The sequence below is a fragment of the Carcharhinus amblyrhynchos genome, unplaced genomic scaffold, assembly GCF_965287045.1.
Source record: "Carcharhinus amblyrhynchos unplaced genomic scaffold, sCarAmb.v2.hapA scaffold_852, whole genome shotgun sequence".
NCBI lineage: Eukaryota > Metazoa > Chordata > Chondrichthyes > Carcharhiniformes > Carcharhinidae > Carcharhinus > Carcharhinus amblyrhynchos.
This window is the reverse complement of record NW_027650592.1, coordinates 34,335-47,707: the sequence shown is the minus strand read 5'-3', so window position 1 is coordinate 47,707 and position 13,373 is coordinate 34,335. Positions and strand designations below refer to the sequence as shown.

The 13,373-nt window shown below is 53.2% G+C and overlaps 1 protein-coding gene across 1 annotated transcript; it reads right to left on the bottom strand.

Moving 5' to 3' along the window:
* Positions 1-4,708: 4,708 nt before the first annotated feature.
* Positions 4,709-13,150, bottom strand: pex11b (peroxisomal biogenesis factor 11 beta). The gene is made up of 4 exons (XM_080184648.1): positions 12,772-13,150; positions 9,925-10,040; positions 8,589-8,790; positions 4,709-5,869 (listed from the first exon to the last, which is right to left on the bottom strand). Exons 1-4 carry the CDS (start codon positions 12,825-12,827, stop codon positions 5,521-5,523), a joined length of 723 nt encoding a protein of 240 aa, XP_080040774.1. The 5' UTR covers positions 12,828-13,150; the 3' UTR covers positions 4,709-5,520.
* Positions 13,151-13,373: the final 223 nt, after the last annotated feature.

The window sequence follows — 13,373 nt, the reverse complement described above, 5'->3', positions numbered from 1 at the left end:
GGCGAGTTAGTTGGAATTCTCTTTCTGGAAAGGCGAGAGAATCAGTTTTTTTAAGTTTTTTTTTACGGCAGGGATGGATAGATTCCTCGTAAGCAAGGGTGTGGCTGATAGGATCCTGGATTCAGGATGCAGATCTGAGGTTCCCATCAGATGAACAATTTCCTTATTGAGCAGCAGGGCAGGATGGAGGGACAGAATGGCCTACTCCTTCTCCTTATCCCTGTTGCTCACCTGGGCCCATTCTTGCTTCTGAGTACAAGGTTTGGGGTTCAGTTCCCACCAGTCCACCCAGCTGGAGATTGCCAGTGCTGAGGGAGCGCCGCACTGTGGGAGGGTCGGTGCTGAGGGAGCGCCGCACTGTGGGAAGGTCGGTGCTGAGGGAACGCCGCACTGTGGGAGGGTCAGTGCCGAGGGAGCGCCGCACTGTGGGAGGGTCGGTGCCGAGGGAGCGCCGCACTGTGGCAGGGTCGGTGGCGAGGGAGCGCCGCACTGTGGGAGGCTTGGTGCCGAGGGAGCGCCACACTGTGGGAGGGTCGGTGCTGAGGGAGCACCGCACTGTGGGAGGGTCAGTGCTGAGGGAGCGCCGCACTGTAGGTCAATGCTGAGGGAGCACCGCACTGTGGGAGGGTCAGTGCTGAGGGAGTGCTGCACTGTAGGTCAATGCTGAGGGAGCGCCGCACTGTGGGGAGGGTCGGTGCTGAGGGAGCACCGCACTGTGGGAGGGTCGGTGCTGAGGGAGCGCCGCACTGTGGGAGGGTCGGTGCTGAAGGTGCACCACAGTGTTCCATGCTTACAGCTCCACCAACAGTGCAGCACTCCGTCAGTACTGACCCACTGACAGTACACTGGTCAGACGTGTGGCCAATGACTCTCCCCACCAACACAAATGATGTATTCTCAAACTGATATTTCTGAGATCTTGCTGTGTGGGATTGGCCCACTGTGTTACCTACACCTCAGCAGCAAGTAAAATTCAAAAGAGGCATTCTATCGATCATGAGGTGTTTTGGGATGGCTTAAGGCGTGGGGAGTTGCTGTACAGATGGATGCATACATGGCACAGTGGGTTAGCACTGCTGCCTCACAGCGCCAGGGACCCGGGTTCGATTCCCGGTTGGGTCACTGTCTGTGTGAAGTCTGCACGTTCTCCCTGTATCTGCGTGGGTTTCTTCCGGATGCTCCAGTTTCCTCCCACAGTCCAGAAAACATGCCGTTAGCTACACTGGCCGTGCTAAATTCTCCTTCAGTGTACCCCAACAGGTGCTGGAGTGTGGTGACTAGGGGATTTGCACAGTCACTGAAGGTAAGCACGCAGGTGCAGCAGGCGGTAAATGGTATGTTGGCCTTCATTGCGAGGGGGTTTCGAGTACAGGAGCAGGGATGTGTTGTTACAATTATACAGGGGCCTTGGTGAGGCCACACCTAGAATATTGTGTACAGTTTTGGTCTCCTTTTCTGGGGAAGGATGTTCTTGCTCTCGAGGGAGTGCAGTGAAGGTTTACCAGGCTGATTCCGGGGACGGTGGGACTGATGTATGAGGAGAGATTGACCAGGTTCGGATTGTTTTCACTGGAGTTCAGACGAATGGGGGGGTGGGGGGTGGATTTCGAGGGGTTTTTCACAGTAACTTCATTGCAGTGTTAATGCAATTCTACTTGTGACAATAATAAACTTAGAATCTTGAACCAGGGCAGGACTTACTACTCAGTTAATAGAACATAGAACACTACAGCACAAACAGGCCCTTCGGCCCACAAGTTGCGCCGATCACATCCCTACCTACCAGGCCTATCTATAACCCTCAATCCCATTAAATCCCGTGTACTCATCCAGAAGTCTCTTGAAAGACCCCAGCGAGTTCGCCTCCACCACCACCAACGGCAGCCGATTCCACTCACTCACCACCCTCTGAGTGAAAAACTTACCCCTGACATCTCCTCTGTACCTGCTCCCCAGCACCTTAAACCTGTGTCCTCTCGTAGCCACCATTTCAGCCCTGGGAAATAGCCTCTGAGAACCCACCCTATCTATACCTCTCAACATTTTATAAACCTCTATCAGGTCGCCTCTCAACCTTCGTCTCTCCAGGGAGAAGAGACCGAGCTCCCTCAACCTATCTTCATAAGGCATGCCTCCCAATCCAGGCAACATCCTTGTAAATCTCCTCTGCACCCTCTCAATAGCTTCCACATCCTTCCTGTTAATGATTGGGCGTTGGGGAGAGTTACAGAACAAAGAGATCGAGGGTTCAGGTTCATAGCTCCTTGAAAGTGGAGTCACAGGTGGACAGAGTGGTGAAGAAGGCATTCGGCATGCTTGGTTTCATCGGTCAGAACACTGAATACAGGAGTTGGGACGTCTTGTTGAAGTTGTACAAGACATTGGTAAGGCCACACTTGGAATACTGTGTACAGTTCTGGTCACCCTATTATAGAAAGGATATTATTAAACTAGAAAGAGTGCAGAAAAGATTTACTAGGATGCTACCGGGACTTGATGGATTGAGTTATAAAGAGGAGCTGGATAGACTGGGACTTTTTTCTCTGGAGTGTAGGAGGCTGAGGGATGACCTTATAGAGGTCTATAAAATAATGAGGGGCACAGATCAGCTAGATAGTCAATATCTTTTCCCAAAGTTAGGGGAGCCTAAAACTAGAGGGTACAGGTTTAAGGTGAGAGGGGAGAGATACAGAAGTATCCAGAGTGGCAATTTTTTCACACAGAGGGTGGTGAGTGTCTGGAACGAGCTGCCAGAGGTATTGATAGAGGCGGGTACAATTTTGTCTTTTTAAAACCGTTACTGGGTACAATAGGTATAGAGGGATATGGGCCAAATTCGGACTAGCTTAGGGGTTTAAAAAATAGGGGTGGCATGGACAAGTTGGGCTGAAGGGCCTGTTTGCCTGCTGTAAACCTCCAAGACTCTAAAATTCTCTCTCAGTGAACCCGTACAGGAGTGTGGCGACTTGGGGATTTTCACAGTAACTTCACTGCAGTGTTAATGGAAGCCCTTTTGTGACACTAACGAGTAAACTTTATCACTTGTAACACAGACACAGACACAAACACACTCCGCCGTGCCCCTTTTATTCAGTATTTCACTCTCAGCCCCTTGGAAGCAGGTACCAAAATAAGTGAAATGATATTGTCACGTCACGGAAAGAGCTGTCTTGAGAGACAGAGTGACGCATCATCAAACCCGCGTCACTCGTGTCCCCGACTGTCCCGGGTGGGGTGGGAGGAGACAGTGTGTTCCGTGTGCTAAAATAAAAACAACAGCTACAGTTTACAGAGGGGAGCGACAATCGCACCCATCACCAGTCAGACACGCAGTGCTCCGTAGCGCCTCCTCCCGTGTGTGTGGCCGCGATCGATAAAATGGCTCCAGGGGCGCTGCAAGGCGGCGAGCTATTTGGCTGGGGAAGGCACCACGGGCGATCCCAATCCCACTCAATAATCACGTACCTCCCCCTCAACTGGGGCAAGGGAGGGGAGCGTTTTCAGTATTCCAGGGGCAGCGACACGGTGCAAGAACTCTGGGCTGAGTGACATCTCATAGAATCCCTGCAGTGCAGAAGGAGGCCATTCAGTCCATCCAGTCTACACTGACCACAATCCCACCCCGTGCATTTACCCTGCACGTCCCTCTGAGACTAAGGGGACAATTTAGCACGGCCAATATCCCCCTAACCTGCACATCTTTGGACACCAAGAGGCAATTTAGCACAGCCGATCCACCCTAACCTGCACAACTTTGGACACTATGTAAGGATGAAGGAAACACTCCCCACCTTCCCCCCCCCCCCCCCCCCCCCCGTTGTGTGCCCCCTACTGCCTCCTCCTCGCAGGGGGAGGTTGGGGGGCTGCGAGGACTGGGAAGAAGCAATCTGGAGGCAAAGTACAAGAGGTTGTAGTCCGCAGAGAATGACGAGGGTCAGGGTTGGAAGGGTCAGGCACCAGTACAATGGACGGCACATCTCGTCTCTCTGGCACCCCCCCAATTCCTGAGCAGAGCCTGCCATCTGATCCTGGGGCCGACCTCCGCTCACTCCGTCTGGAGACCTGGCTGCCCGCGACTTCCATCTGCTGCGCTTGCATCGTTTGGCAGTTAGGAAGGCAAATGCAATATTAGCATTCATGTGGAGAGGACTAGAATACAAGAGCAGGGATGGACTTCTGAGGCTGTGTAAGGCTCTGGTCAGACCCCATTTGGAGAATTGTGAGCAGTTTTGGGCCCCGTATCTAAGGAAGGATGTGCCGGGCCTTGGAAAAGGTCCAGAGGAGGTTCACAAGAATGATCCCTGGAATGAAGAGCTTGTTGGATGAGGAACGGGTTGAGGACTCTGGGTCTGCACTCGTTGGGAGTTTAGAAGGATGAGGGCAGGATCTTATTGAAACTTACAGGATACTGCGAGGCCCTGGATAGAGTGGACGCGGAGAGGATGTTTCCACTAGTAGGAAAAACTAGAACCTGAGGGCACAACCTCAGGCTAAAGGGACGATCCTTTAAAACAGAGATGAGGAGGAATTTCTTCAGCCAGAGAGTGGGGAATAGGGCCTGGGTGGGATTGTTGTTGGCGCAGGCTCGATGGGCCTCCTTCTGCACTGTTGGGATTCTCTGATAGTTCCAGCTCTAAAATGCGACTCATCGACACATACCCAGAGACATTCGCACACCCGCTGTCTGCAATCAATAGAAACACAAACAAACCTTACACCAGTTTTATTTTGAGTCACTGGGGAACCCACGGTTCTACGGTGCTCTATCCATTGGCAACTGTGGGGCCAATCAGAATCGACGCACAAACCCATCCACCACCACCTCTCGGAGTGTGGATCATCGCGACGGATCGAAACTCAATCTCTTGCGTTTGTCCTGATGAGTGCAAGGCCAAAAGATCCAACAACCTGCCCCTTTTCGGGGTGACAAGTGAAATTTGCCGAGTTCTGAGGCCGTGTGCGACTTCCGGGCCCACGCCCCTCTTTGGTCGATCCTTAACTTACAGGAGGCCTGGATAGAGCGGACTACTAGTAGGAAAAACGAGAACCAGAGGGGGCACAACCTCAGGCTAAAGGGACGATCCTTTAAAACAGAGATGAGGAGGAATTTCTTCAGCCAGAGAGTGGGGAATCTGTGGAACTCTTTGCCGCAGAGGAGGCCGGGTCACTGAGTGTCTTTAAGACAGAGATAGATAGGTTCCTGATTAATAAGGGGATCAGGGGTTATGGGGAAAAGGCAGGAGAATGGGGGATGAGAAAAATATCAGCCATGATTGAATGGGGGAGCAGACTCGATGGGCCGAGTGGCCTGATTCTGCTCCTGTGTCTTATGAAATAAGTAAGTATACTCTGTTTGCCGTTGGCAGTCCCAAATGCAAGTCCTGTCTCGCTTCCGTCGTAGCAGTGTCAACGCTCAGTCTCTGTTAGCGATGGGACACCAAGTCTTTTGTTCTCAGTGGCGTGCCGGCAGTTACCAGGTTCCTCCCCCACCCCCGTCCCCCCCTGCTCGCCCGTGCTCCTTCAGGGCTTCAGCTTGAGCCAGGGCTGGGAGATGGAGAGGATGGAGAGGACGGAAGAGGAGAGGCCGCAGAAGGCCACCACCCCGGGGCTGGTGCGCAGCAGGCCCAGCCGGTCCAGGGGGATGAAGAGGTCGCAGCAGTTCTTCAGGAGGTCCAGCAGCAAGGGGGGGTTGTTCCTCAGCACGTGGCACAGCAGGCCCAGCCGCACCCGGGCCCTGCCCAGCGGCGCCTCCGCCCCGCCGTCTGCCTCCACGCCTGCCTTGCCCCGGCTCCGGGCCTCGCGTTCCGTCAGCAGGCTAATCTCGTAGGCGTCGCGGGTGAGGTTCATAATGAGGGCAAAGAGGTAGTACCTGTGGGGGAGAGAGGAGAGGAGAGGAGGGGGAATACTTTAAAGGCAGAAGACGCTTCACCTTCGAGGTCTAAATGAGGTGGAGAAGCCGGGCGTTGGGACTGGGGGTGGGCACAGCAAGAAGTCTCACAACAACAGGCGGCACAGTGGGTTAGCACTGCTGCTTCACAGCTCCAGGGTCCTGGGTTCGATTCCCGGCTTGGGTCACTGTGCGTGTGGAGTCTGCATGTTCTCCCCATGTCTGCGAGGGTTTCCTCCAGGTGCTCGGGTTTCCTCCCACAGCCCAAAAACGTGCGGGTTAGGTTGATTGGCCATGCTAAAATTGCCCCTTAGTGTCCTGAGATGTGTAGGTTAGAGGGATTACGGGTAAAATATGTAGGGATAGGGGGGTAGGGCCTGGGTGGGATTGTGGTCTGTGCAGACTCATGGGCTGATTGGCTACTTTCTGTACTGTAGGGTTTCTATGAGGTTTATTTGGAATCACAGGTGGAAGTCGCACAACACCAGGTTAAAGTCTAACCAGTAAACCCCCAAGCTTTCGGAAACACTATTCTCACCTGGTGTTGTGAGACTTCTTACTGGGTTTATCCCAGTCCAACGCTGGCATCTCCACATCATGACCTTCGTCAGGTGAGGGAGAGATGGATTCACAAACACGGTGTATAAAGGCCACGACACAATTACACAACAATGGCTGGAATGCGAGTCTTTACAGGCACGGGCATTGCGAGGGGAGAGAGGGATAATTACAGGTTAAAGAGGTGTGAACTGTCTCAAAGCCAGGACAGGTAGGGGGATCTTTGGACTGTGGGAGGAAGCAGGGGCGTCCGGAGGAAACCCACGCAGACACAGGGAGAACGTGCTGGGAATCGAACCCAGCCTCCTCCTTGCCACTAGAGGGCGGTGAATACGGATGGTCTGCTGCTCTCAAATTAGGAGCCCCTCCAGGCGGCGCTGTTCCTGGAGGGCCAAATTAAGATTGACTGCAGTAGCAGATATTCCACTGGGTGGGGCATCATTTCCAAGGCAAAACCTCTTTGCAGTATTAATTGTAACCCTGTAAATTCTTCCTTCATCGATAAGAAGTCTCACAATACCAGGTTAAAGTCCAATGGGTTTATTTGGAATCACGAGCTTCTGGAGTGCTGCTCCTTCATCAGGTGAGAGCGGGTTTCACAAACACGGCATATAGCGGCCAAGGCACAATTATATGATGATGGTTGGAATGCGAGGTCCTTCCAGGTACAGACAGTGTGAGCGGAGAAAGGGATAATCACAGGTTAAAGAAGTGTGCATTGTCTCAAAGCCAGGAGAGTTGCAAACCCAGGCCAAATGGTGGGGGTTACAGACAGTGTGATATGAATCCAAGATCCCGGTTGAGACTGTCCTCACGCGTGTGGAACTTGGCTTTCAGTTTCTGCTCGGTAATTCTGTGTTGTCATGAAGGCAGCCTTGGAGAACACTTACCCAAAGATCTGAGGCTGAATGCCCTTGACTGCTGACATGCCCCCCCCGCCAGCGACTGGAAGGGAACACTCCTGCCTGGCGATTATTGCGAGGGGCCCGCTCATCCGCTGTCGTAGCGTCTCCCCGACGTACCACGCTTCGGGACATCCTTTCCCGCAGCCTATCAGGTAGACAACGTTGGCCGAGTTGCAAGAGTACGTACCGTGTACCTGGTGGATGGTGTTCTCACGTGTGGTGATGGCATCCGTGTCGATGATCTTGCAGAGGTTGCTGTGGCAGGGTGGTGCGCTGTCCTGGTCACTGTTCCCCTGAAGGCTGGGTAGGTTTCTGCGGACAATGGTCTGTCTGATGGTCATTGTGTGAGTGGACAGATAGGTTTCACAAACATGGCATACGTAGGCCACGACACCATTGCACGATAATGGCCAAAGTGGATCTCCAAGAAGACCACGCACATCGACAGAGACATCAACTTTCTACTAAGATGCAAGCAAGCAGGCAAGATCCCAAAGTACCTCGCATTCCAACCATCTGCGTGCAATTGTGTCTTGACCTCTATATTGCCGTGTTTGTGAAACCTACCTCTCTGCTCACCTGATGAAGGAGCAGCACTCCGAAAGCTCGTGATTCCAAATAAACCTGTTGGACTTTAACCTGGTGTTGTGACATTTCTTACTGTTCAAGGATTAAGAACATTCTGGAAGAATTTTTTTTAAATGATACTGACCCTGAGCAGTCTGGTTGCTGCTGCTCCTGGGAAAGAACGTATTTAACAAGAACAGGTAATTAAGCAGTTTGAAAGAAGCTGCAAAGCTCTTGCTGGGCCGGGGTGTTTCCCAAAGAGGGGACACGGCAGGTTATGGACTGAAATGAGAATAAGGGAGAGTAAGTGAGTGTGAGCGAGCGGGTGTGAATGACAGAGGGAGGGAATGCCGAGGGAGGGGGAGGGAGGGAGGGAATGCCGAGGGAGGGGGAGGGAGGGAGGGAATGCCGAGGGAGGGGGAGGGAGGGAGGGAATGCCGGGGGAGGGAGGGAGGGAGGGAATGCCGGGGGAGGGAGGGTGCCTGGGGACAGGTGCGGGGTGATGTCGAGGGACAGGGTCTGGGCAGACCAAGGGGCGGGCCAAGGGACAGGTGCGGGTTGGAGGGGAAGAGGGAGCCGGGACGGAGGGGAAGAGGGAGCCGGGGAGGAGGGGAAGAGGGAGACGGGGAGGGGTTGGAGAATGGGGGTGGATTGACAGCAGTTCGATCTACCTGAAGGAGCGTTGGCTCCACTTGTCCTGGTCGAGGGTACTAGCCAGTCCCACCTTCCCAGCCCACAGCAGATTGTCACACGCGAAGTACATCGCCCGGTTCAGGTGGCTGACGGTGACACAGAACCTCAGCACCAGGTCCGACAGGTGAATGGCCCGCTTTGCAGCCTCCAGCGCTTCCGCAGAGTTACCCAGCCGAAACACTGGTGAGGAAAAGCAGAGACAAAACGCTGCGGCTGTTTGCATTGTTACACCAATCGCACCGACCCTCCCGCAGTGCGGCACTCCCTCGGCGCCGACCCTCCCACAGCGCGGCGCTCCCTCGGCACAGACCCTCCCACAGTGCGGCACTCCCTCGGCGCCGACCTTCCTGCAGTGCGGCGCTCCCTCGGCACCGACCCTCCCACAGTGCGGCGCTCCCTCGGCGCCGACCTTCCTGCAGTGCGGCGCTCCCTCGGCGCCGACCCTCCCGCAGTGCGGCGCTCCCTCGGCACCGACCCTCCCGCAGTGCGGCGCTCCCTCGGCACCGACCCTCCCACAACGCGGCGCTCCCTCGGCACCGACCCTCCCACGGCGCGGCGCTCCCTCGGCGCCGACCCTCCCACAGCGCGGCGCTCCCTCGGCGCCGACCCTCCCACAGTGCGGCGCTCCCTCAGCACTGATCATCCGACAGAACAGCATTCTCTCTGGAGGGACCCAAATGCAAAACCTTTTAATACTAAGGTGAGAAAATTCCCAACTATATACCCACAAATATCACAAGGTTCAAAATATCACAAGAAAGTTCACAGTACAGCTTTACTCTGTATCTAACCCTGTGCTGTACCTGTCCTGGGAGTGTTTGATGGGGGGACAGTGTAGAGGGAGCTTTACTCTGTATCTAACCCCGTGCTGTACCTGTCCTGGGAGTGTTTGATGGGGGACAGTGAAGAGGGAGCTTTACTCTGTAACTAACCCCGTGTTGTACCTGTCCTGGGAGTGTTTGATGGGGGGACAGTGTAGAGGGAGCTTTACTCTGTATCTAACCCCGTGCTGTACCTGTCCTGGGAGTGTTTGATGGGGGGACAGTGTAGAGGGAGCTTTACTCTGTATCTAACCCCGTGCTGTACCTGTCCTGGGAGTGTTTGATGGGGGGACAGTGTAGAGGGAGCTTTACTCTGTATCTAACCCCGTGCTGTACCTGTCCTGGGAGTGTTTGATGGGGGGACAGTGTAGAGGGAGCTTTACTCTGTATCTAACCCCGTGCTGTACCTGTCCTGGGAGTGTTTGATGGGGGGATAGTGTAGAGGGAGCTTTACTCTGTAAAGTGGTGTTGAAGTTCGAGTTGTTGTACTTACGCTTGCGTCCCAAACTCAGGTGAGCTTCCAACTGTTTGATGCGGAGAACCAACTCCGGACTTGCCCCACTCTTCTGCAGCGAGAATGCTGCTAAAGCGGAGGCGTACTGTGCAGTCCTGAAATACCAAGATGAGGAAAGCAGGTAGAGTTCTCAGGGTGGATCGCATTGTTCCCCCGCCTGCCCACCAAAACAACATCTCTCTGCACTCCCTCCGAAAAGAAGTAGAAAGGGTCGAGAGCTTCAGGTTTTTAGGTGTCCAGATCATCATCAACCTGTCCTGGTCCCCCCCACGCCGACACTATAGTTAAGAAAGCCCCACCAACGCCTCTACTTTCTCAGAAGACTAAGGAAATTTGGCATGTCCGCTACGACTCTCACCAACTTTTACAGATGCCCCATAGAAAGCATTCTTTCTGGTTGTATCACAGCTTGGTCTGGGCTCCTGCTCTGCCCAAGACCACAAGGAACTACAAAAGGGTTGTGAATGTAGCCCAATCCATCACACAAACCAGCCTCCCATCCACTGACTCCGTCTACACTTCCCGCTGCCTCGGGGAAAAGCAGCCGGCATAATCAAGGATCCCCCCACACCCCGGACATTCTCTCTTCCACCTTCTTCCATTGGGAAAAAGATACAAAAGTCTGAGATCCCGTACCGACCGACTCAAGAACAGCTTCTTCCCTGCTGCTCTCAGACTTTTGAATGGACCTACCTCGCATTAACTTGATCTTTCTCTACACCCTAGCTATGACTGTAACAGTACGTTCTGCACTCTCTCCTTCATCTATAAATGGTATGCTTTGTCTGTATAGCACACAAGAAACAATCCTTTTCACTGTATCCCAATACGTGACAATAATGAATCAAATCAAATAAGAACATAAGAACATAAGAAATAGGAGCAGGAGTAGGCCATCTGGCCCTTCGAGCCTGCCCCGCCATTCAATAAGATCATGGCTGATCTGTCGTGGCTCAGTTCCACTTTCCCGCCCTCTCCCCATAACCCTTAATCCCCTCTCTTATCAAAAACCCATCAACCCGCTTCTTAAAAATATTTAGCGAGGCAGCCTCCACCACTTCAACGGGCAGAGAATTCCAGAGATTCACCACCCTTTGAGTGAAGAAGTTCCTCCTCAACTCCGTTCTAAACCGCCTCCCCTTTATCTTGAGGCTATGCCCCCTAGTCCTACTGTCTTTTTTGAGCGGGAAGAGTCTTTCCACCTCTATCCTATCCATCCCATTCATCATCTTATACGTCTCAATGAGATCTCCCCTCATTCTTCTAAACTCTAACGAGTACAGATAGCTTGAAGATATATTTTTGACTTGATTATTGTTGCATGTATTAGCATACAGTGAAAAGTATTGTTTCTTGTGCACGATACAGGCAAAGCATACCGTTCATAGAGAAGGAGAGAGTGCAGAATGTCGTGTTACAGTCATAGTTAGGGTGCAGAGAAAGATCAACTTAATGCAAGGTACGTCCATTCAAAAGTCTGACAGCTGCAGGGAAGAAGCTGTTCCTGAGTTGGTTGGGACGTGACCTCAGACTTTTGTATCTTTTTCCTGATGGGTGAAGGTGGAAGAGAGAATGTCCGGGGTGTGTTATGGGGTGGGGGGGACCTTAATTATGCTGCCAGCTTTTCCTGAGGCAGTGGGAAGTGTCGACACAGTCAATGGACAGGAGACTGGTTTGTGTGATGGATTGGGCTACATTCACGACCTTTTGTTGTTCCTTGCGGTCTTGGGCAGAGCAGGAGCCCAGACCAAGCTGTGATACAACCAGAAAGAATCTTTCTATGGGGCATCTGTAAAAGTTGGTGAGAGTCACAGCTGACATATTTTAATGTGTTTAGTCACTATGGCATCAGGTGGCACAGTGGGTTAGCACTGCTGCCTCACAGCATCAGGGACCCGGGTTCCATTCCCAGCTCGGGTCACTATCCGCGCACAGTATGCACGTTCTCCCCCTCTGTGTCTGCGTGGGTTTCCTCCAGATGATCCGGTTTCCTCCCACAGTCCGAAAGACGTGCCGGTTAGGGTGCGTTGACCGGAACGGGCGCCGGAGTATGGCGGCGAGGGGAATTTCACACCAACTTCGCTGCAGTGTTCACGTAAGCCTTAGTTCTGACTTATAAATAAACTTAACATTTTATAATTGTTTAATTTCTGCGACGTGGAGGTGCCGGCGTTGGACTGGGGTAAACACAGTAAGAAATCTGACAACACCAGGTTTAAGTCCGACCGTTTTGTTTGACAGTAAACTCACAAGCTTTCGAGGTTTACCTCTTCGTCAGGTGATGAAATATATTCACCTGACGAAGAGGTAAACCTCGAAAGCTTGTGAGTTTACTGTCAAACAAATCGGTCGGACTTAAACCCAGTGTTGTCAGATTTCTTACTGTAATTTCTGTGAGCCAGACTCTAGTCTGAGCGCATCCTGCACAGCAGAGGAACAAGTTGAAGGTATATATGTATCATTTAAAGGTGTTTAGTTGCTGTATTAGGTATATATTTATATATATTGGGTTTAATTGCTTGTTGTCAGGCTCTCTGATGTCTGGGTGCATCATGCACTGCAGAGGGACAAGTTGTTGTTGTAATTGCCCCCACTCTGCGCTCTCACCCGAGTTTGCTGTGGGGGCGTGGCCGAGCGCTTTGAGCGACAAGCGGGCGCAGCCAATGGCGGCACAGGGGCGGCCCCCACTCCACCAATTGGTGACACACATGGTCGGGGCTAGGCGCCAGCCAGCAGGTTGGGTTGCGACGGGCGGCCACCATCTTGCGAGTCCCGCTCGGCCGCCCCCCCGGCGGCCGCGAGTCCGGTTTCCATCCGAGAATTTACCTGAAGATGCGCTCCCGGCCCTGGCTCTGCGCCGTGAAGCGGACCCACGAATCCATTGCAGCGACCCACCCCCGCCTCAGCACGGCTGTTATCCTTTATTCGGCGGGGCCAACTTCAGCCCGCTTAGGGGGGTTGGCGGATGCGCCACTTCCGGTGCGGCCTCAGCCTCCAGTTCCGGTTCAGAGCGGAGGGGGGGGCGGGACAAGAAAGGGAACACGTGAGGCGCCTCAGCCAATCAGGGGAAATAGGCCTGTCCGTGACGTCATGAAGAGCCTGGCCGCGATGACGTCAGCAAGAGCCTAGCTGTGATGACGTCAGCTAGAACCTGTCTGTGATTACCTGCCCCCAGTCCCATGACCGTTCCCACTACAGGCAACACACGTGCACCCATGGACCATTTCATGGGTTACATATATGTGTGCACTTTGCAGGTATCGTACACATCTGCTCACAACACAGCACCTACAGTGCAGAAGGTGGCCATTCGGCCCATCCAGTTTGTACCGAATCCAACCCAGGTCCAAGCCCCATAACCCCACTTATTTACACTACTAACCCCCTGACACTAAGGGGCAATTTAACCTAATTAAACAATTCAACCT